The following is a 24184-nucleotide window of genomic DNA, read 5'->3' on the forward strand; positions in this document are numbered from 1 at the left end:
ATTTAGACTTGTTGCACATCACAGTCAATGTTGTCACTTGGCTTTCTCTTGACTACACTAGAAACAACAGCCATTGCACTTATCCACCAATTTAAACCTCAAGCCTGGACAAACACCCTCCGCAAACTCTAACCTGATCTGTTTTCTCTCCCCATCAGGGTGAAGAAGCTGAAGGAGACACTGCAGACAGTTCAACAGCTAGATAAAAACATGAGCAACCTGCGGACCTGGCTATCCCGCATAGAGTCAGAGCTTTCCAAGCCCGTCATCTATAACATCTGTGACAATGACGAAATCCAGAGGAAGCTGGCCGAGCAGCAGGTTTGTGGACTGTTTGTGTCTGTGCAGATGGGGATGGTCCCTAAATCATCATAGACAAATCTTTTGTGTTATAGTGAAGTAAAGACATGTTGAAGTCCACAGCAAGGTCCTCATTAACCAGCCCAGTACCGTCCTGGTCTGCCATCTTGGGACTGTTGTGTACTGCCCTGCACTGTCTAATCGGACTTCTTAGTCTTGCTTGTCCTGGCACATATTTCATCCATCTTCATTCTGATTTGTTCAACCTGTCTTATCTTTGCCATTTGTTATTTTCCTCCTCATTAATATCTGTGGTCATGTTCAGGTCATTTCTACTCTGATCTTTAACATCCATCCATCCATTTTCCAACCCGCTGAATCTGAACACAGGGTCACGGGGGTCTGCTGGAGCCAATCCCAGCCAACACAGGGCACAAGGCAGGAACCAATTCTGGACAGGGTGCCAACCCACCTCAGGACACACACAAACACACCCACACACCAAGCACACACTAGGGCCAATTTAGAATCACCAATCCACCTAACCTGCATGTCTATGGACTGTGGGAGGAAACCAGAGATCTCTCCTAATTTACTGATTGTTCCTGTCCTGCCCTGAGTAGGTCTTTTCTCTTCTGTTTTAACCTGTGTCACAAAAGCAATCACCAGACATCAAAAAGGTTTGGGGCAGCCACCTGTATAATATGCCCTGGCTGCAAACGGGTAATTTTGCTGAATATTCACAGGTTTGAGTCCAAAACGGAACTGATTTGATGGTGAAAATATGGCAGCTTTAAAGGCTGGTACAGGAACTGAAATCATTGGCCCCGGAACCGGAAGTGATGTCTTCGTGACTGGAGGTGACTTCATTAATAGTTCCGGAACCGGAAATGACATCATCATCGCGTCTATGCCAGAAGCAACATCATCATTAGCGCCAGTGCCGGAACATAGATGTCATCAATGGCCATGGGATTTAGTGGGATTTCCCGTGGATGGTCTGAAGGGAATTGAGAGAGAAAGTCAGTGCAGCTCACCACCCCCTGGTCTGGTGTGGTACTGCTATTGTTCAGGCCCTTTAGCTGCCTCCCAATCGCACATGTGTGACACCTGCCATGTCCTATCTTGTCTTCCCCAGTCCTGAGTTGATCTGCCCTGAGAGGACCAAGCCTGGTTGGACATGCCTTGTTCTGAAATTGCTTGACTAGTTGTGTTCTGTCTTGATCTGTGCTGCCTTATGTGCTCCTACTCTTATGTCTCTCTCACTTGTCAGCCATAATCTTCTCTGCTCTGCTCTAATCCGTTTACCATGCCTTATCCTGTTCTTCCATTTGTCCTTCATTACTGTGCCTTGTCTTATCATGTATTGCTCTACTCCTCTTTCTAATGTCTTTTCTTGTCCTGCCTATGCCCTACACTGTCTTTGGCCTGACCAAGTCGGTTCTGTCTGTGTTTGTTGTCTATCACATTGATGTTTTTAATGTGCCTTGCCCTGGCATAAGCTGCTTACCATTTATAATACTGTCCGTTATGATGTGCTACTTGTTTTCCCCATGAGTCAGTTTTATCCTGTCTGTACTGCTGTGGCTACTCTGTTCTCCGCCCTTCACTCTCCTAGGCTGGCCGGGCCTGTTCTTCCATGTCTTATCATGGTCTCTCTTGCCCTGATCTGTGCTGCTTTCCTCTTCTCTGAGCTAATTTGCTCTGCATTATCTTTAACTGAGCTAATCTACAATTCCTTATCCTGAAATTCACTTTATTTTTTGTATACGTTGTTCAATGCATGCTGTGACAAGCTCTCAGGTGAAATGCAAGTATAGTTTTTACAAATCTCTCTCTTATATAAAAAAATCTTGGGACGAGACAAGACATTTTCAGAGAGATAATTGCACGTCCCGTGAGATGAGACTTTGTGCCAAGAGATTGAAAACCTAACAGAACAGGTTAGAGATTCAAATTTGAAAGTCTCAAAAAACTGATAGTAAAGATGGCATTGACACTAACAAACGGAAATTATTACTCAGTGAAATAACGGAACAGCGAAAAGAGATTGAATATATGGACATAGGTGATATGACGGAGCTACTATATTTAACCACAATTCGGTCAGATTTATATTTATGATCACAGAGAAACAATGCAACATAGAATCCATCCATTATTCAACCCGCTATATCCTAACTACAGGGTCACAGGGGTCTGCTGGAGCCAATCCCAGCCAACACAGGGCGCAAGGCAGGAAACACACAGGGAGCCAGCACACCGCAGGGCACATACGCAACATAGAATCGAAAGAGTTAAACGATCGGACATATTAGAAATTCTACAGCCAATAATGGATACAAAAATCACACGTCCAAAAGTATCACATTTTACACAAAATGTATCTGTAAAACACGGACAACAAAGTTTTATTGGATTTCTATATGAATCCGAAAGATCACGCTCACATATGTAATAAACCAACATGTGACAAACTGTCAGTGATAATAGTTTCGAAAGACGAAGATATCAAAAACAGAGTTGATATTCGTGTTTATCCAAAAGCACAGCACGATTCTTCACAAGCAGCCGATCTGGGAAATGACTAGCACGTAGGGCCCGCACAGTGGTTGGCGAGCGAAACGAGCAGGCGGCAGAGCCTCCTAGTACTAATTAAATAACGACACAGGCAGGCAGGAAAACAAAGTACAATCATGCATTGTCTTTTGGCTCCATTTGTCCTTGAGTCAAGTTGGCCGAATGTCAGTCCCACAGTGTACAGATCATTGCAACTGAGGCTCTGAGGCTCTGGTGTGGGTCACCGGTACGCAGTGCAGAGTAGCACAAACTTCGAGTCTTGGCATCCGCACACACCCGGTTTGTGTAAGGCAGTGTTTCCCAACAACTGGCTCACAAGTCAGGATTGCCGGCGGTTGCTCGATGAGTTGCCGTCATTGGTTCTTGGTGTGTCATGGGTTTGTCACCAAAATGATTGACAGCACTGCCAAATTTGTTTCACATTTTCTAAATAAGCTTGTTTCACCAAGGGGATGGTTTGCAATTCTCACTGACTATGGAAAAACCTAGTATGTCACATCTTTCAAGTTTTTGGCAAATTGAGAAAATGATGTCTCTCCTATAATTAACAATCTCTAGATTCCATTTTTCCTGAGCTTCACGTACACAATATTGTGTTTTTCACGAATCAACAACACCTGCCATTTACACAGTCACAGCATTTAAATCTCGTGATCATAATCCGATGTGTTCATTAGTAGGCTATCTTTCCTCATTGGTCAGTGGAGTTGCTAGGTTTTTGTCCTGCAGTATGTTAAATACTGTGTACATACTAGCTTCTTCCATCATGCAGTAAAGACCTATTGGGCCATCACCACTACCTTATCACATCAGGAAAGACCTAGTAACTCCAAAAACTAAAAAAAATTCAATTTTGAAAAAAAAATGGCAGGTTCTTGGTTTTTCCATTGCACGTGAGAATTGCTGCTAGAGAGCCGTCAATGAATTTAAAAAGGCAAAAATGGATTGCATGACCATAAAATTTGAGAAACACTGGTGTAAGGAAGTCAGTGTGGGCCGAATGAATAAGAATTAGCCACATGAAGCGATGCCAATCAAGACAAAGCTTACAATGCCTACCAAGAGTCAGAAAACATATGTGACTGCATCTTGTTTTAGTAATTTCTGGAACATTACTATCCTATTGTCTTCCTTTGGCCATAAGTGCGACTTGCCTCCACTGTCTACTGTAAATCAGCACATGACTGTAGTTTGAAACTGATTAACATAAGTCGAACCCAGCAATATCTGTCCCTTAATTAACTGTTGAACTATAGTCTAGAAGTGTCGTGATATATGGTGACTTTGTCTGTGTTGTTCTAATTGTTCATCTCCTAGTCTCCCTTTCCTTGTACTAACATGCACTGGCTAGTGTTGCATTGTCTTCTCTTGTATTCTGCTGGTCACTGCTCCACATTTCTGCTAACCTGCCATGTCCTGTCCTGTCTAGGCATGCTCTGTCTTGCCTTGGCCTGTTCTTTCATGCCTTGATCTGTTGTGATCTGCTCTGCTCTGCTCCACTCTCCTCTGTGTGCTAATCCACCCCGTCCTGTGCTGCCCAGGCATGTTCTGTCTTGTCATGGCTTGTTTGTTCATGCCTTGTTGTGATGTTTTTCTGTGACTGTCTTGCTCTGCTCTCCTCTGTGTACTAATCTTCCATTTCCTGTACTGTCCTGATCTAGTCTTTCAAATCTTGTCCTGATGAGCCATGTTTTCTTTGGCTTTGTTGTGTTGTGTCATGTCCTGATCCTTTCTTCTGGTAGGCTTATGTGCCGTGGTCTGTCCTGCCTTTAGCTTATCTACTGTGCTCAGTCATAAAAATGTCCTCATGTGCCCTGATATTTCTTCACGCTGCACTAATCGGTATATTGTAATGTTGAACTGCTCTGCTAACACAGCTCTCGGTGCCGGGTAAGGTCCTTTCTGGGGTCCATCGACTGCATCCTGGCACTGAGGGTTCTCAAGGAGCGCAAACACAAATATCAGCTGAGTTTCTTTGCAGCCTTTGTTGATTTTCATAAAGAGTTCAACTCAGTTGAGCGAGCTGTCCTGTGGCATATCCTGACACTTCACCGGATCCCCCAAAACTGTACACTGGTACTGTGAGTGCTGTGCAGAGTGGAGGCAGAACCTTTGTGCTTATCCCAGTTGATTCTGGGGTTTGTTAGGGGTGTGTTTTTGCTCCTACTCTGTTCAATGCTTGCATGCTTGCTTGTTGTTTGGAAGGGTAGTGGAGTCCAGCAACTGTGGGGCATCTGCTGACGAAGAAAGATTCACTGATCTTGACTTTGCCTACGATATTGTGATCTTTGCAGAGTCAATAGAGGCTCTGATCGGGGCTCTCAAGATGAGTCTGAGTATCTGGGCTTACGAGTGTCCTGGATAAAAACCAAGATCCAGGCTTTTAATGACCTCTTGGGCATAGCCGTCAGCAGTGTGTCACTTGAGAGGTTCACTTACCTCAGTAGCAACATTCCTGTCTCTGGTGAATCTTCCTATGATATCAGTAGATGGATTGGGAGAGCATGGGGGGTCATGAGGTCACTGGAAACGGGAGTGTGGCACTCTCGACATCTCTGCAAAAGGATGAAGGTCCAAGTATTTAGAGACTCCTTCAGTACTGTGTCTTTTTGGAGAATCCTTGGGTACCACTGGTTTGACTTTGTGTTGAATGAGTGGTTACTTACGGAGTCCCAAATGAGGCACATTACCTGCATTGTGATGGAGCGTCAGTTATGGCACTATAGCCATGTGGTGCAATTCCCTGAAGGTGATCCGGCTAAGAGGATCCTCAGGCCAAGGGGGCGCCCACATGACAACCTGGCTGCGGCACAGAGATGGTCATTTCCACGGGGTGGGACTGGACCACATGTCTGCCTGGAGGATCAACCAGGATCCTGAACTGTTTTGTTGTGTGGTGGGTGTGGCAACGTGCTGTACCAGTGCATTCTCCCCAACCTGACATGTTGAATTGTTCTTGCCTGTTTTGTGTTGTCCTCCTCTCTCTTTCACTTATCTGCAACTCTTATGTCCAACTCTGTTCTTCTTTGTGCAAATCAGAGATGATCTGTCCCAGCCTAGTCTGTTTCTGTTTTGAACTGCCTTAATCTGGCATTTATGATCTGATCTTGTCCTGTTATAGTCTGACCCAACATGTTCTCTTGTTTTGTCCTAGTCTCTCCTTGTCCTTTTTCTCTGTGCTGATTGTCCATGTCCTTTCCTGAACTGCTCATGTCTATCATAATACCGCCATTCCATCTGTTATCGTAATCTCATGTTTTCTGTTCTACCACGCCTTGACTTGTCCCAGTTTCTTCTTGCTTAGTTTTCGTTGACCTAAGCTGTGACATTCCCTGTTGCCTTGTTCCATTCTAATCTACTATCCCTGCTCTATCCTTTTATTCAGTCTTCCTCCTTGGTATGTCTAGAGTTACCCATCTCCCAATCGAGAAAGTTCATGTTTCTTTATTCACCAATGGCTTCCGCAGAGGGTAGCATGTTGTTTAATGTCCTGCTGTAATCCCAAATGGGGTTCAGTGCAGATAAATACAGAGACACATGACTGACTCTGGCTAAGCGTGCCTTACCAGGGGTATCAAAGATGGTTATATTAGCCTTTGACAATCCAGCCACTGATCATCTCATCAGTTGGAGGTTTGTGTTTCAAAACCCTTCAAATTTCAGATGAGCAAATGTGAGAATGAAACCTAATATAGTCAGAAAGGGATGATCACAGGCATGACTTTCTGTTACTGTGTTGAATGATCAGGGACAGCCAAGCCATTTAACCAAAGCCTCTGCCAGGGTCTGTCATTAATGCTGCTGAGTTTCAAAGTTGGCTACTTGTGGGAGTCCAGTGTTCACACTTATGAAATGCGGTTTGTTTTTTAATATATGATACTTAAAACCTCACTAGCGTTGGCAGCTTTTGTTACTAGTGCATAACACAAATGGCTTTTATTTCATGTACTGTTGTAGCAAATTGCACTCCAAGCTCTTTTTTTACTGTTCTAGTGAAATTGCTTCTAGCCTCCAGTGAAGTCCTGGTTACTCTAATGCATACAGTAACAGACATCGTAACTTTTGCATTAGGCTGGAGAAAACCCACAAATTACACCCCTAAGTTAAGGACATGGCCTGTTGTGACAGACTGAGTGCTTTTAAACTCTTTAATATTGAATGAGAAATGGCAATATGGTGAACTAGTCAAGGGCTTTGAAAGTATCTAGGAGAGATTCATGCACAAGGTTACATTTTGTGATTTACATTCTCAATCAGATACATAGGTTAAAATGAAAAGTTGGTAGGCAAAGGAAGCCCTTATTCACATACAACCTACAAAGCCCTGGCACCCTGCAACAAACTAGTCATGCATGTGAAGCCAGGATCCAGATGGCTTTTAAGATAATGGGTCTATTTAGCCATTAGCTAACCAAACTGACTTGATGGACTAAATGGTCTCCTCATCCATATGATTTCTTAAGCTCTTTGCACACAGTCATGTCCATATTTTTATACTCAAATTTTAAGTTGTCACCACTGATTCTGTAATGCAACTGCATTGGTAACTTGGTGCTGTGTTTATGATCTGTCATTTTAGTTGACACTGTTTGCAGGCACGGATTGAATAAGTAGCCTATTTATATGCATCTATGTGCTCATAAAGCATATTAGGATGGTGTTCACTGCGAAAGAAGCTTTATAATGAAATATTAATTTTACACTCAGCGACTCTTCAAGCTAGGAAACTCCCAAAGCAAGTGCTACTCAGTCACACTCTCATTTATGAGAAGAAAGCCCATGAATTTGGTTCTGCAAGCTCCTCCTTCGTCCATCCACGAACCCGGTCAAAGAGGAGCCTGCTGTTGCCAGGTGATCTCTGTTAGACCAGCCCACTTATTAGCCAATGACGGTGTCACTTTACATGGGGAGAATGAAACCCATTACATGCAGCTCTGCTGTTATCTGCTCACTTGAATGTGTCAAAACAGCAGCTTCCTGTGACTGCATGTGTGATGCACTTTCTCGTTGAGATATTTTCAGACTTGGCCAAGTAAACTGTAAAGTTTTAGGCACAGTAAGGTGGATGAAATTGGACAACCCTGAGAATGCCTTTGGATTTTATTAAGAGAGAAGTAGTCTGATTTCATAGTTTTTCATAGTCTAATGTTTTTGTTGTTAAAAAAAAAACCAAAAAGAATAATGGACAAGGGCTTTTATAAAGTGTCATGCAAATCTTTCATGGTAAATTTGGCTTCATCCACTTATTTATTTGAAAGCTGGGGATCTGAGATATTACTTAAGCTTTTGAAATCTCTCTACTATGGTTTTTTGTTTTTCCATCCTTCCATCTGGTGCTAGCTACTTTGGCTCATTTTTGCATCCTCTTTGTTGGGGCAAATTCAGGCACTGGTGGTATCTCTCCTCTGGTCAGCATACTTCTGGGTCAGATATAATGAAGTTACTGCTTTCAGTATTGATCTCCTATTCAAACCTTTTTGTATGTTTGTTTGTTTTCTCTTCTAGGATCTTCAGCGAGACATCGAGCAACACAGTGATGGTGTAGCCTCGGTGCTAAATCTCTGTGATGTCATCCTGCACGACTCCGATGCTTGTACCACTGAAACAGAGTGCGACTCCATCCAGCAGACAACGAGGAGCCTGGATCGCCGATGGAGGAACATCTGCGCCTTGTCCATGGAGAGAAGGCTCAAGTATGTGGTGAATGAATCTCACTGTATCTTTACTCGACTGTATATTCAAGTTTTGTGTGAACACATACCCATAATTCAAAATGCTGTTGTAGTGAATATCATCCAAAATAAATTATGATAAGAAGATAATTATATGAAGCACTTTGAGCTACCTTTTGTATGAAAATGTGCTATGTAAATAAATGTTGTATTGTATTGTATAAGGGAAGATAAATCATGAAAAATGTCAGCCATAATAAAAATGATAACGATTAGATAATTTTTATTAAACAAGTAAAGCAATTCAAAAAGAAACCAAATGAGTTAAAATGACAAAGACATGAAAAATGTAAAGGTCAAAATATGAAAAATGAAAAAAATAATAAATGAATCTTAAAAATTCAAAGATGCATTGAGTGAAAGAAACTTATGTAGTCCTCCTGGTGCAGAAGAGATATTTTAAAGCAGGTGGCACCCATTACTTGTTGAGGGGTCTCAGCCATTCAGCATCAAATGTAATAATACAATAAGCAAGAAAATGAGCACAAGACAAGGGATAAATTAAACTAACCAAAGGAAGATCATTTAAATTTCAAAACAATTTACAAAATCAACCTAAATAAAACAAGCAGCAAGGCAAAACACAAAATAAAAAAAAATCAGCAGTAGTCTCCCCTAGACTTTCTCGTATACTCAGATATGGGGATGGAGTAAACCGCAAGACAACAATTATATTTTTATATTATACACATTAAAGAACCATCAACAACAAATCAAATCAAATTAATAATATATTGAACAATTATTATAAAAGTAAAGTTGAATAAATCAAACTCTGCAGCTGCATGATTAAAAAAGTACCACTTCCATTTAGCGGAAATAGCCCAAAAGTTGATAGAAATCTACATTTTGTACCTAATACTTGTATGTAAAATGTGGTTGGCCTAAGTGAAAGCATACTCAAGTTATCGTGTTTACATACACACTCGGACAGACACACAGACATAATTCCAAAAACTAGTATTTTTGAACTCGGGGAGGTCTAAAACGTCGAGATTCATCAAAATCTCGAAATCGAATTTTTGGATGATAACAATACTTCATATACGAGAAAGTGAAAAGCATCAAAAAACAAAACTGTAGGATAGGAGCTACAACACACCATAACAGCGGGTTGTTTGGGAAGGAGCACGATTATCCCTCAGAAAATCACCATTTTGACTCCTGGTTGTGCAAGTTAAAAAGTTGCTTGGATGGATGTCAAGTAGAACTGGGATGGCACCAAGGGAGCAAGGCCCTGCTGTGTCTCTTACATCCCAAGATTCTGCAGGGGCTCCAATTTGGTCCAGAAGATTTTGTCTTGGCCCCAGCAGAAGGAGCCTTGCTGGAGTTCTCATCTCAAACAGTGCTAGGTGTTTATTCCATGGCACATATAGATAAGAACATTCCTACCTGGATTTAAGATGGTTTAGTTCATGTGCAAACTCTCACAAGCTTCAAGTGTCCCTGGGGTTCAATAAATGTTAGTCCAACGGCCTGCAACCTCACCATATCTGTAAGTAAACCTACCACACTAGTGTTTAACATTAGATCAGACGACCCTGCAACTGTCCCAGTGTACCAGCTGATAATTTTGTGGTTTTCAAAATTCCCATTTTTTTTTGTGGTCCTGCTGTCTTTCAGGATTGAGGAAACCTGGCGACTTTGGTGTAAGTTCTTGGAAGACTACTCTCGCTTCGAGGACTGGCTGAAGACTGCTGAGCGCACAGCTGCTGCTCCCAATTCATCGGAGGTCTTGTATACTAATGCCAAAGAAGAGCTGAAGAAATTTGAGGTACTGCTTGTTTATGGTATTAATATAAAATATCAGGAGCCCCTGACTTAAGTAAGGAGACCTCATTGTCTGTGTGCTTTTTTTTGGTTTGGGAAGAGGTGGGTCTTTTCCATTGCAAGCTCCCCAATCTTACTGTAGGGGCTCGTTTATTCAAGGTGGGAAGAACATTTACTGTGGGGATTCTAATTTGCACCTCCTGGTTAGTTGAGATTCAGTATTGAGATGTAAGATATTCAAACAGTTAATCTTTAATTCATATAGCATCTTTCTATGGTTGCCATGATCTTGTGCACCTGACTGTAGTACAGTTGTTTTCAAACATTTGATATTTGTTGGTTAAATGACCATGCATTCCTTGAACTGTCAACATTGACTTGAAGTCTAAGCTGCTAGGCCCAGCCTTTCCCTAATGAGGGTCCATCACAGCAGATGTGTTTCTCTGTATAGCTAAGAATGGTGCGAATAAAAGCAGAAAGTGGATGTAGATGCCTGTAGATGTAGGTTACAGACTTTTCTAAGATATTGTGCGCTGTGTTATGCTAAGTCCCACACTCTAATTAGACTGCTGTTCTTCTCAGAGATGCTCCTGTCATTCTGTGTGTCATCCTCTGGGTCTGAATAAAGTTGTCTTTGTCACACAGGCGTTCCAGAGACAGGTTCATGAGAGGTTGACCCAGTTGGAATTGGTCAATAAGCAGTACCGCAGGCTTGCCCGCGAGAACCGCACCGACTCAGCCAGCAAGCTGAGACTGATGGTGCATGAAGGAAATCAAAGGTGGGATAACTTGCAGAAAAGAGTGGCCGCCATCCTGCGAAGGCTGAAGGTGAGCTCTCGGCTCCTTAGAGATCGTCTCCCAGTGAGGACATGTACTGTAAGGTCATTCCCTCAGACTATGCCTTCTCATCTCTTTGGCAGCATTTCACGTCTCAACGGGAAGAATTTGAAGGCACAAGAGATAACATCCTAGTGTGGCTCACAGAGATGGACCTGCAGCTGACCAATGTGGAACACTTCTCTGAGAGCGACATTGAAGATAAGATGCGGCAACTTAATGTACGTATGTCCACCAGTTAGTTGTCAGCCTACCCACTACAAAGCAAATGTGGAAATCTGCTTGCAGTAGTTGTGTTAGTAGTACTAGCATTGTCATGTGTACACAGGACAGTGAAATTCTTACTTGTACATGCAACCAGAATGCAACATGTCACTCTCAGCTAAACGAGGAATATTTAAATTCGGAAATTCATTTTCATTTACAGAAAGCACAAATCAGTTTACATGTTGTACTTTTCAATCCTCCTTATAGGGGGATAAAAAACTTAAAGCAAAACTGGATAAGACGGTTAGGAAATTTACAGAATACATACAGAAACCTTCAGAATTTGTAGAAAATTAAAGAAAAACTGCTCCCCCTGACAGTTTCATATTCAACTATATAGTTGTTCTGTATTATTGAATTTTTAATATCATTATTACTCCTAATTAGTCTTTAACTGAATCAGCAATCTCTCAGAATTCACGATGCGTTTATTTTTAAAATAGCTCGGCATCAAAGTAGTGCAGTAATTAGCAGTTGCTGCTTTTGAGCTGAATGGACTTGGGGTCACTTCTTGACTCGGTCACTCTCTGTGTTAGGATTGCATGTTCTCTCCATGTCTGTGTGCTTTCTGCAACCTTCCAATGATGTCTATAGTACCTGTCAAAAGTATGGAATCTCCCGGAGATGTTCATGTTTTTGATAGAAGTTTCAACAAGATACCGTTAAATTGATTTAAAAGTACAGAGAAGACATTACTGGTGTAACTGTTGGAGATGACACTGGTATGTAACATACATTTAAGGAAGAAGCCCGCTGGGGACCAGTAAGGCTTTTGTTTCTCAGACCTCACACTGTGATGTCTGAGCCTTCTCCTTCTTTTTCTATCCTGGTCAGTTCCAGTTCGCCCTCTTCTCTCAAGACAATAATAGACAACTTTGTATGAAATCTTCAGTGCCTTGATAATCTGTCACATGGAATAAACTTCATTCTCAAGAAGAAAAGCAATAGACTGAGACATTTCTTGAAGGAGCTGTTTCATTTTGGCCATTTTTGAACAAAGAACTGAACTTTAGGAATGCCAATACCTTGCAACCCAAGTGAACAAAATAAGAGATTTCAGCTGTGCTCATGCCATTACAAGGCTTCTTTAATAACCAATCAGCATTTACACATGGCTAATTAGGATAAGCTAAGGGAAATGGCCGTTAAGACACTGAAGGAGTAGCTGTTGAAGCGGGGCTTTGCAGTCATATTTGAGTAATAAATCACAAGCCAGACATTTCGAGCAATAATAGCCATTAGAAACACTAGTAATGTCTTGCCTGTTTTTTTATCCTTTTAATGGTATCTTGACAAAAGAGTAGAGTCCAGACTTTTGACTGGTAGAGTATGTGTTACTCCAAATTGACCTTTTACAAGTGAATATATGTGTGTGTGTGTGTGCGCATGTGTGATCAATGATCATGCCCCACAGGATGGGTTTGTGCCCTTTGCCAAATGCTACAGGAATTCTGAATTCTGTAATGGAGTGTACACACTGGGGAAAATGGATGAGGGTATAAAATAGCTCTTCGGATTCCAACACATGCAACGCTTGTTTTGTATACTACTACTACTACTACTACTAATAATAATAATAATAATAATAATAATAATAAGGTTTTTTATGTTATTGTTGCTGCAAGTAACATTGACTTTATAAAATGGAAGCATGCAAGGAATTATGGCTTTCATCATAATTGTTAATGCTCATAATAATAAGGGCCTCATTCTTTATTTATTATGTGCCCAGATGGAGCATATTATGGGAGACCCATCATAGCCTATTAGTACTACATAATAACTATAAAGAGTAATAGCACAAAAAAATAGGAAATTCTGTAAATTGTAATGCTAACCAATAAAAGTCCATGTAATAATCAGTAATGATAACATCTGAGACATCTAATACACATACTACTCCATCCATCCTTCATCAGAGCCCACTTAATCCATCTGTAGAGTCAAAAGAGTGATAGATTCTTTCTACCCATATTATTATTTGTTTTAAGATTATAATAGTAATAGGCGTCATCTGTTACTACTGTGAGCCTGGATAAGGTCCTCTTAGTGGATGTGCTACTTCTCCACAAACAGATGTTTTTGGACTTTAGTGAGGGTGTCTCCTGTGTGTCTCCTATTTGAAGTTTACAAAGTACAAACTAATGAGGAAGACCTGGGTAGGGCCTGCTGGAAGGATTGAACTGAATATTGGCTTGCAGACACATGGAAGTCTTGTTGAGGGTTGTAGGCGAGTGCTGGAAGAGAGAAGGAAATGTCGTCTCTCTGACCTGGCATATGCTGTCTAGGAGAGAGATCCACACTGTTTTCCTAAAGCAACCAGTAATCTTAATTTCATTAGTGTTACTACTGGGCTGCCCATCATCTCCATGGGCTTTAATTATTGACCTGTCTCAGCCATGTTTGCCCATTGTTCTTATATCCGAGTGTGTTGTTTTCTAGATGTTTCCATTTACCACCACATCCCAAAGATGTGCAGGTTAGGTTGAGTACTGACTCAGAATTACCCCTGTGTGAGTATTTGGGGTCATATTGGTTGGTGATCTTGGGGTATCAAATGGTGCGGAATCTGAATGTTGTAACTGTTGTTGTTGGGCATGGCGCAGATAAATAACAGTTTACAAGATCAAGGCATGTTTCAGCTTCGTCTATATTTTTTGATTATTGTCAGGTTCATGATGCTTAGCCCTGAAGTTTATAGGTGAACGGTTTTTTTTTTCCACCAGGCTGCAATTTCTGTTACACTTTATGCACTATACATTAAGGAAAAGATCATTTTAATTGTCTTTTTTAATGTTTATGTTTAATCTCAAAGTTCAGATGGAATGAGTTGGTGATATAGTGGTTATTGTAAATGCGTCACACAGGTAGCGAAATCCACTCAAGTCTTAACTTATTCACCATCCCACCTTTGTTTTTGAGGTTCTTTCCATGAGACAGTGCAATCAAGCAGCAGACAGTGTTACTGTGTATCCAGATGCCTCTTTTTCCATTTATTGGCTCACCAGCTTCTTGGCAGTGCTCATGGAATTGTTTCTTCTACCCTTGGAAGACAGTGAGCATGCATGTGTTTTGATTCCACTGCTTTGGAAAGACATTTGAACATACAAGATCAAACCTCTCAGCACGTTACAGGGAGGCTTTGAGCATCCATGAAACAATATGATGAGGTGCTGGTGTTACAGTATATGTTTGGGCAAGGTTAAGTGAATTGCAGACCTGACAAATAGTAGTGATGCAAAGGTGACTCGGTTTGAATTGGAATAGAATGGTGGCTCCTGAGATGAATATTAAGTGTAAGGCTTCTCTGCAGGGTTTCCAGCAGGAGATCACACTGAACACAAACAAGATCGACCAGCTGATTGTCTTTGGGGAGAACTTGATTCAAAAGTGCGAGCCCCTGGATGCTGTCCTCATTGAAGATGAGCTTGAGGAGCTTCACAGCTATTGCCAGGAAGTGTTTGGGAGGGTGGCTCGTTTCCATCATAGACTCATCAACAAGGGTTCTGTAAGTCCTCATGTTTACCTGTAATCTGATCTAATATGCCCTTCTCCTTGGACTGAGCTTTGGCATGTCCTTGGCAGTCCTTCTACCACTGTCTCCAAGGCAGCAGCTTACTAATAATCCTGTTGTGTTTTTCTTCTTTAAGCTTTGCATGTTATTTTATTCCATTTCTATATTTACTGATTAGTCATTGTTTAATTTTTCTTTACATTTCAAAGGAAAGAACTTTTTCTGATCGCCTCTCTGTTCTTGCAGGTCATGGAGGACAAAGAGCTATCTGACAGAGAAACAGACCTGGAGGATTCAGGGGACATGGCCGCTCTGGGATGGCAGGAGAAGATGGACGCTGAAGTGTCACCGGGCAGGCAGTCATTGTGCCACCTGATGCCTCCACCTATGGGTCATGAGAGGTCAGGCCGAGAGACACCTGTCAGCATAGATTCCATCCCATTGGAATGGGACCACACTGTAGATGTGGGCGGGTCCTCGTCTCATGAAGATGAGGAAGATGCACCATACTATAGTGCGTTGTCAGGTGAGAAACTGGCTTGATTGGTTTTCTCAGTCTATTGGGTGCCTCGTCATCTGCTTTCTCACTGGTTAGGATTTGTCCAGACATTTGAATGTGTGCCAGGTGGCTCACCATTCCTTTCTCAGCTTGCTTGGATATTGGGTCTACTGACAAGAAATTATCAAGTGCCCCAATCACTGGGTTGCCTGGAAATTCTAATTTTTTCAAAGGTTTTTGTGCTTTTTAGCGCAACCTGCCTATAAGGCTAAGACTGTCAAATGTGAGATTTAACAGACAGAAGTCCCATCCAATCAACATCTGATTTTTGGTGGCCTTTTGCCTGATCGAGAGGTGTGAGTTTGTTCCATTGTAGTATTTGTCGGGACAGGTAGTTCAATTGTTTTTGGTTGATTTTTTTTTTATTTCGGATAGCCAGTTCCTTGAACCTCTCTCAATCGATCTTGTTCATCTCGACTTATATCATGTTTTATGCCAAATTAGAATCACACTGATGCTTCCTTTTCCCTGCTTAAACGTTTTTGGTCAGTCTGATTTCCAATTAAAGTATCATTCAGCTGCCATAAAGGCAAACAATAGTTAAGGCGTTGCCTCTTTCCAGGAATCCTGTTGGTGCTAATGCATTATATTTAAATATTAATTTGTTTTCACAAGTGGTAATTTTATTGTTAAAATATGACATCATTGATTGGAGGGTATAGGACAACATTTCTAAAGCAAAGTCACCGCTCTCCATTTCTTGTTACTCTATCTTCTTGCAGTTTCAAGTATGGAGGAACTGACAACATTCCTGTATGCTAACATGGGTTCCTCCCCAGATACATGAATTTCAAAGTGTGTAGTGTCTGATTTAAGGAGCACCTAAAACTTTTTTCTTTCAGATGTACAAATCACAGAAAGCCCTGAGTCCTTTGTTAAAGTGACTGCCCAAACTCTGAGCGCCACCTCTGGTAGGCACTTGCCTCTGCATGTGTCATCATGTTGTCACCTAGTCATGGCCGTGTTTCCCCTCCTCTCACACATCCCTTGCATTTTTTTGTTTCACCATAGTGTATATTTTTCAGTTTATAATGCATGCCCTGGAATGAATATTCTCGCTGCAATGTGGGGGCCAAGGTGTGCTTTCTATGCAAGACCTTTACTGGCTGTTTTTCTTACTAATGCCTTTATAGATAACAGATTTTAACACGCACTCTCCCCTGGTCTGCAGATGTTAAAAGTGTTGCCTGCATCTTGATGTGGGGCTGTATGGGAATGGAACCAAAATGTCCGTGCATTAGAAACATGTGTGATATCAAGGTGGTGGTAGCATCAGTAACAAGAGTGGGTCTGGAGGGATGACCCGATTTATCTTCATAACACCTAAAGACGTCAACCCCAATTTCAGTTTCACTGTGGGTTTTTATATCTTTCAAGCTGGCGTTCACAACATTTTTATTTTACTTTTGAGAAAAAACATTTCAACAATTGAATGGTTTTATTTTAATTCAACAAATTATTTTAATTCCACAAACCGGGTAATACAGCTGTATGATTTCTTGGTGGCCAGAGTGGCTACAGCCAAGCTTATATTAAGAGGCCAAGTTTACTCCTGTACTTCTTATAGAATTTGATTATCTACTGGATTTCATTTAGGATACACTTTAACAAGGGTTCCTTTCATAGTTTATATTGTTCTCCTCTGTTTCCATGTCAGTGTGTACTGAACTACATGGCAGCATTGTAGTCTCTCCCTGAATATGTCTTTAACTCACTGATGCTTCCACATGTGGGCTTTATATCCCATGTTCCATGAATCCTTGACTGCTCCTTAATTATCCTGAAATAATGGAGTGGAGTAATATCCCATCTAGGACTTGCTTTCACCTTCTATCCGTGGCCAGAAAAGACTTTTGGTTCTTTGTAAAGCTGATGTCACATTACACATCTAGTCAAAGTGGATGTCGGACTTACAGTATAATTATTATTATTATTATTAGTGCTAAAATAAAAAGCTGCTGTGGCTTTCTAGGGATGAAGGTTGCCACTTGCATGTCATATTTTGCTCAGTTATTAGCAGAGGGTTGTCCACGTAGGATTTATAATACTGTTACCTGGCACATTTAACTGACTAAACCATCCGGGGTGATTGCCACCTTGTGCCAAATGGTGCCAGGATACACACTGTGTCACCACGACTCAGAAAAGGATAAGGGGCTTAGAAAAAGGATGGGCAGATGGAAGGAGACTCTCATTTATTTTGTGTACATCTTTGTGAACATGTGAATGCTTAGCCAATGAAAGTGTGTCACTTGCTTTTTTCCCTTTTATTTGTCTGTTTTAGTTTATTTTTATTTTTAATACAAATTGCTGTATGAAATTCACTTTAAAACGTGTGCCTTTGACACCTACTTTAGGTACATATCCATTCATATACTAAACATTGTGGCCATTGGTGTTTTACACATTTGTTACTGTATATCCATATTGGCTTTTCACATCAAATGAATTGAATAATAAATTTCTACCATTATAACATGATTATTTTTTTTTTGATGCTTGTGATGCTTTTAAACAAAATGGTACCCCATGCAAGTACTGTTTATTTATCAGTACATCTGCACGGTGTACTATATGTTCAGTCATTGGTGTCCAACGTGTACATTTTCTACAACCTATTTCCAGTTTATATTTGTAATATGGCTCTTTATTTTCCCGCATTTCCTATTCACATTTATAATTAGTCAGTGTCCACTGTTAAATTACAGCACATCTCTTTTCACTTTTGCCGGTAAAGGTTGCTGTGGCAGCAGGCCAAGCAGATCAGCCCACACTTTTATGTCCTCGGCTCTCCCTAGGGAATTATAATATAATATAATATCTTTATATTTAATATGCTACCGTGGCTGTCTGTTTGTCTGTCCAGGATTTTAAATCACTTGTAGCTCGCAAACCGTTTGACCTAGTGACCTGAAATTTGGTTCACATATACTACGTGACATCTACTATACAATTTCGGGGTAATGATTGACCTCCAAGGTTATTCCTCTTTTTATTTTTATTATATTTTATTGTAGAATCAACTATTGGCAGTGGGCAGCAGGGTGGCTGTGCGGTGCATGCATACGAGTGCCGTTCTCATTCCCTACCCTCTTCGGCGTCACTACCCCTACCTCTTCATATCTTAAATCATTCTTGAGGCAGATTGAGGACCTAAGTGCCAACTTAAGTGAAAAATTAAAGAAAATGTACTAAGTAATTACAACACAAACACTGACTTAATCAGTTTTAATGTGAAAAGATGCCAACGAAAGAAGAGCAGAAGCGAGCCGCTAGGGTGGAGAAAAGAAGAGCAGCTCAGGAAGCAGCAAGAGCATCAACTTCTGAGCAAACAAATGCTAAACGTACAGAGAAAGAGGATGAAAACTAGGAATGCTGAAGTCGAGTGTATTCACTGCACGTTATCCTGCAGTGTGCCGTTACTGGTATATAATATAATATAATATAATATAATATAATATAATATAATATAATATAATATAATATAATATAATATAATAATATAGTACGTAGATATATTTCCAATCATCATTTTCATTGGGCTATATCCATATACACATTTTAATCGGCCCATGTCCCATCATGCAGCAGCTTTTTCACTGTGCAGCGCATTCCCCCCTAGTGTACATTCTCATTACCCTCCGAAGTAATGGGTAGCCTTGCTCTTTGACACCTGTGGTGTCTTTGTGTATTTTTTTCCTTCAGCTAGATTGCCTAAAGCAGAATAGTTTTCCTTTGGATTTTCATTCATGCCCTCCTGCATTTCCTTTGAAATCAAATTGGTAAAGTGCAATTTTTAGTTCATCAGCCTGTGCTTTTGTCTTGACTTGCGGCGTTAAAGAGCATATTAATGAGTTCTATTCAGATCTGTGCCTGCTCATTGTAAGCAGCCAGTCAAACCAGTGGTCCAGTGGTGGCGGTTGTAAGCACTACTGCTTCACAGACTGCATGCCCAGTTTTTGACTCCTGTTCCTCGTTGTTGTCAGCATGGTTTTTTTTACCTGTGTGGAATTTACTCCAGTATTCTGGTTTTCTTGTCATATTCCCGAAGATGCACTGTATGTATTTGGTAAATTACATATTCTAAATTGGCCTCATGTGAGTGGAGCCTGCGGTGGATTGGCACCCCTCCTAGACTTGATTTTGTTCCCTACCCAAAGTTGCTGGGATCAGCTCTGGTTCCCTGTGAATCCCCTCCTGGATTAAGAGAGATTCAGAATATTATGTTAGCGCTCTTAAATTATACCAAGAGTAGGAGCTTTATAAAATTAATTTACAAAGAAATCTTGTGAGCATTGTAAAATATGAAAATATTAAATATCAAGTAAACAAATGTGAACCCATTACCAAAACACCACTTTGTTTTCTGTATTTCATATGATAGACTCATTAAAAGTATGGAAAAAAGGAATTAATTGAAGCAAGTGCAGGAGATGTGTGGTTAAGGTGTTAGCTGGAATGAAAACCCAGAGAAACTACAGAACTCCTGGATTATGGCTGCTCAAAACTAACACACAACTGTTCACTTTATTCATATACATTGACTACTCCGGGAAAGAAGCAATTCTGTCAGAATAAAATCCAAATGTGTGTTTCATATTTTTGCAGTCATGTTGAAGAGAATATAAGATGTTTGACAAATGAGAGGAGAACATTCAGTCCATCAGGGTTGTTTGTTTAGCTGATAGCCAAGCTGTCCCAATATCTCCTCCAGAAACTTCTTAAAGGTTGTTAAAGTTTTATCTTCAACTCTGTGTCTCGGTTGTTTGTTCCAGATCTCAAAAATTCTTTGCGTAAAGAAGCACCACCTGGCTTCAGTCCTACATGCACCTTTTAATTTCCATTGCTGTCCAAGTTTGTGATTCATCATTAAGTTAAAAGAATGTTGGCAGATTTACCTTATCAATGCCTTTGAGGATATGAAAACCTGGATGAGGTCCACACACAGTCTCCTCTGCTTGAGACTAAACAGGTTTAATTCTTGGAGTCTGTCACAGTAGGACATGTCCTTAACTCCTGGGATGCACCTGGTTGTTCTCCTTTGCACATCTTCAAGTGCTGCTATGTCTTTCTTTTAACGTGATGATCAGAACTGCACCCAATACTCCAGAGGCAGTCCCACTAGTGCATTATATACTCTAAACATAACGTCTTTTGATATATTCAACAGTTTTCTGATATAAACTAAAGAGAGAAAGATTAAGATACACACAGAGGTTTAGCACAAAGCCGAACTATGGTCATTATGGTAGGACCTGGTTAGTTCTAACTAATCAGGTGGCTTAACACAGACCAAAGCTAATAACTGATAAACCAAGGACATAAAGTCTCTGTAATTAATGAACTTTAAATACGCAGTAGGTGTTGAGCTAAGGAATTGATCACCAGGCGGTTGGGTTGCAGTAAAATTCTATTCCCTCATGTATTGTATGCCCTGTTCATACTGTAAGTCCCTCTCACCTTGTAACAACACATCTCTTTCATGCATTTACATCACATTGTCTGTTTATTGATTTAGCTGATGCTTTTATTTAAAGTGACTTGTATCGATAACAACAGTGCTTTTAGATTCAGCCAGACAGTGATATAACAATTTGAGCTACTCAGACTACGCTTGTACATTTACAGACACCAACCCAGAGACAGGTTCTTTCTGAACTATCATTTAATTTTAAATGAAAATTCATGAGTTTAATAAAACATAATGCTCTGTAGAATGCTACTAAGCCATGAAATGGTGGAAGAATGCAGCCACAAATGGAGTGGCTCTCAGAATACAGCCTAGACCGTATTAAAAGTGTGCTTAACCTAATAATATGTCTGCACCTATTGTTATTATTATAAGCTAATAATTTGTCTTCCTGCACCTGCAGATTTGTTAATAAGCTTTTGTGTTTCCAATTTTCATTGAAATTCAGGATCAGAACCTCCCAGTTGGCATTCTCCGCAGCATCAGAATGGTCGGAAACGTCCGCTGCACCAAGAGTTTGAAGGCCTCCCCTCCAGCCTTCCGGACACAAGCACACCATTCAAACCTGGCTATGTGAGTCCCATAACTCCTTGTTTCTTCTGCCATCTTGTGACAAGTGGAGTGATTAGTCTGTGAAAAGCTCTTTGTGTTTTAGCCTACTCTGTCTCACAAGGCGCCATGTTCTGTGCTTTATACTCTATAATTATTAGTTACTCTAAAACTAGAAGTGTGGGCTGAATGGTCCAGTTGTGTGAAAAGATGCTCTTGGGGTTCTCTTGATGGCTGCCTTTGAAGATTGGGAGTGAGGGTATCACTTCACTTTATTACACTGTTCTAGTCTTGCTGGTGGCAGTTGGGGGGGATGCCCTCTTGGCAGTTCAAAATATTAATCAAGAGTAGAACTGTAAACTGACAAAACAACTTGACGGCACATATGAAGGAGGCCTCTTCATGTACACCTCAGTTCCCATGCCTAAGGGTCATTCCTATTCCTCTCTCCGAATGAGTGGCAGCCATTTTTGTACAGGAAAAGTTTTCATGATCGACAAATTGACAAAATAAATGCTAAGCAAAAAATAGTTTGAAGTTTGACATGTCACTTGATGCTGTCTCTGCAGAAACATAGCCCCCAGCTTCACTTCCAGTAGGGACACCATTGGCATTCCTCTGCGAGGGTGTTCTGCTAGGGAGACGTAAAGATTTGATGACCTGATTCATTGTGATCTCTAGGGCAGACACGTTTTCGTACAGCATGTTGTTTATTGCTGTTTTTGTGGTTTCACTGATCTGACGACAAGCTGTTGTGGGAGATTGGCTCCTCCATCTAGAGCTGAAGGCTGCTGGTGAGCTGTCGGCATCCCTGTAGTACAACTATCAACTTGAAACATGGATGAATACATTAAAACATTAGAACAATCTAGACAAGAACAGGCCATTCAGTCCAACAAAGATCGCCAGTCCTATCCACTTATTTCTTCCAAAAAAACATCAAGTCGAGTTTTGAAAGTCCCCGATGTCTTACTGTCTACCACACTACTTGGTAGCTTATTCCAAGTGTCTATCATTCTTTGTGTAAAGAAAAACTTCTTAATGTTTGTGCAAAATTTATCCTTAACAAGTTTCCAACTGTGTCTCTGTGTTCTTGATGAACTCATTTTAAAATGACAGTCTTGATCCACTGTACGGATTCTCTTCATAATTTTAAACACTTCAATCATGTCACCTCTTAATCTTCTTTTGCTTAAACTGAAAAGGCTCATCTCTTTTAATCTTTCTTTATAATTCATCCCCTGTAGCCCTGTGATCAGCCTAGCTGCTCTTCTCTGGACCTTTTCTAGTGCTGCTATGTCCTTTTCATTGCCTGGAGACCAAAACTACACACAGTACTCCAGATGAGGCCTCACCAGTGCATTATAAAGCTCGAGCAGAACCTCCTTGGACTTGTACTCCACACATACTCCACAATACATGTGTGTTTGGATTCTTTGTGAGCTTTATGTCCTGGTGTAGAAGTTTTTCTAGCGATTACTTTTGTGGCAATTTTACTTAAGGGCTGCAGCACCTGCAGCTGTATAAATGTGGTGAGCCTGCTTTGATGGAAAGGAGAAAATACAATTTTCTATTGCATTTTCAGGCCAAGTTGATGTCTGAATGCAGTGACACCATCGACACCGTCAAAAGAGTTAAGCTAATCCTCAACGATGAGCCCCAGACAGACGAACAGGGCCTTGTTGGACTCCGAGCTGCTGACAAACAAACAGGTAACTAGTAACTGGTCACTAGTCTTGTGCTGTCAGGTGTGGAGAATTTCAAACTGATTCCCAGGACTACTTAAATGTTAGTGACCGTCTATTGTTCACCTAATCCAGGGGTGTCGAACTCCAGGCTTGGATGGCCGCAGTGGCTACAGGTTTTCATTCTGACCCTTTTCCTAATCAGTGACCAGTTTTCACTGCTAATTAACTCCTTTTCCCTTCTTTTTAATTGCCCTGTTTTTAAGGATTCAGTCCTTTGAATTGATTCTTTTCTTCATTAAATGGCAGCCAAACAGAAATGAGACGTGAAACGAGCCAACAGATGACCAGCTAAACTGGGATTTCAAACTCCAACCAATTTCACTCCAAACAGTTTCTTAATGAGAAGCTGATTCTTGCTGTTAATTAAGCCTGTTATTTAATTCAATGGCTTGTTGCTGCTCTCATTCTGCCACAGCAGACATTTCCAAATCTGTTGATTATTCTGTTTTTTCTAAGGACACCGTCAAAATGTTTTGGTGACCGGAGAGATCAACCTTACTGAGACCTTCACCTTTATTTATTTTCAGATATTATGTGATGGGAACAAGTGAGCTAGTCATATGGTGGCTTGTTTGATGTCTCATTATTGTTTGGCTACTAATTAAGGAAAAAGAGACAATTAGGGGGCCTGAGACAAGTTAATTAAAACTAAAGCAAAAGAAGTTAATTAGCAGTAAAAACGGCTCACTAATGAAGAAGATGGTTAGAATGAAAACCTGCAGCCACTGCGGCCCTCGAGGACCGGCGTTCGACACCTGTGACCTAATCTTTCACTTGAAGACCCAATTTGTGCACCATATGTAATGGCGTACACTTTTTATTTTGGGTGAGCGCTGATCAGATTTCTTGTGCATTTGG

General features: G+C 40.8%; 1 protein-coding gene across 2 annotated transcripts in view; it reads left to right on the forward strand.

The window, feature by feature from the left end:
- The window catches only part of syne2b (spectrin repeat containing, nuclear envelope 2b), a 524337-nt gene that overhangs the window by 488611 nt on the left and 11542 nt on the right, over positions 1 to 24184 (forward strand). For both annotated transcript variants that reach the window (XM_051919949.1, XM_051919950.1), the window contains 10 exons: positions 159 to 321; positions 8386 to 8573; positions 10236 to 10386; positions 11028 to 11210; positions 11303 to 11440; positions 14800 to 14994; positions 15247 to 15526; positions 16402 to 16470; positions 21478 to 21602; positions 23164 to 23290. In XM_051919949.1, coding sequence (XP_051775909.1) covers positions 159 to 321; positions 8386 to 8573; positions 10236 to 10386; positions 11028 to 11210; positions 11303 to 11440; positions 14800 to 14994; positions 15247 to 15526; positions 16402 to 16470; positions 21478 to 21602; positions 23164 to 23290 — 1619 coding nt within the window. The remainder of the gene's footprint in view (positions 1 to 158; positions 322 to 8385; positions 8574 to 10235; positions 10387 to 11027; positions 11211 to 11302; positions 11441 to 14799; positions 14995 to 15246; positions 15527 to 16401; positions 16471 to 21477; positions 21603 to 23163; positions 23291 to 24184) is intronic.

This window comes from Erpetoichthys calabaricus, chromosome 16 (genome assembly GCF_900747795.2).
Source record: "Erpetoichthys calabaricus chromosome 16, fErpCal1.3, whole genome shotgun sequence".
NCBI lineage: Eukaryota > Metazoa > Chordata > Cladistia > Polypteriformes > Polypteridae > Erpetoichthys > Erpetoichthys calabaricus.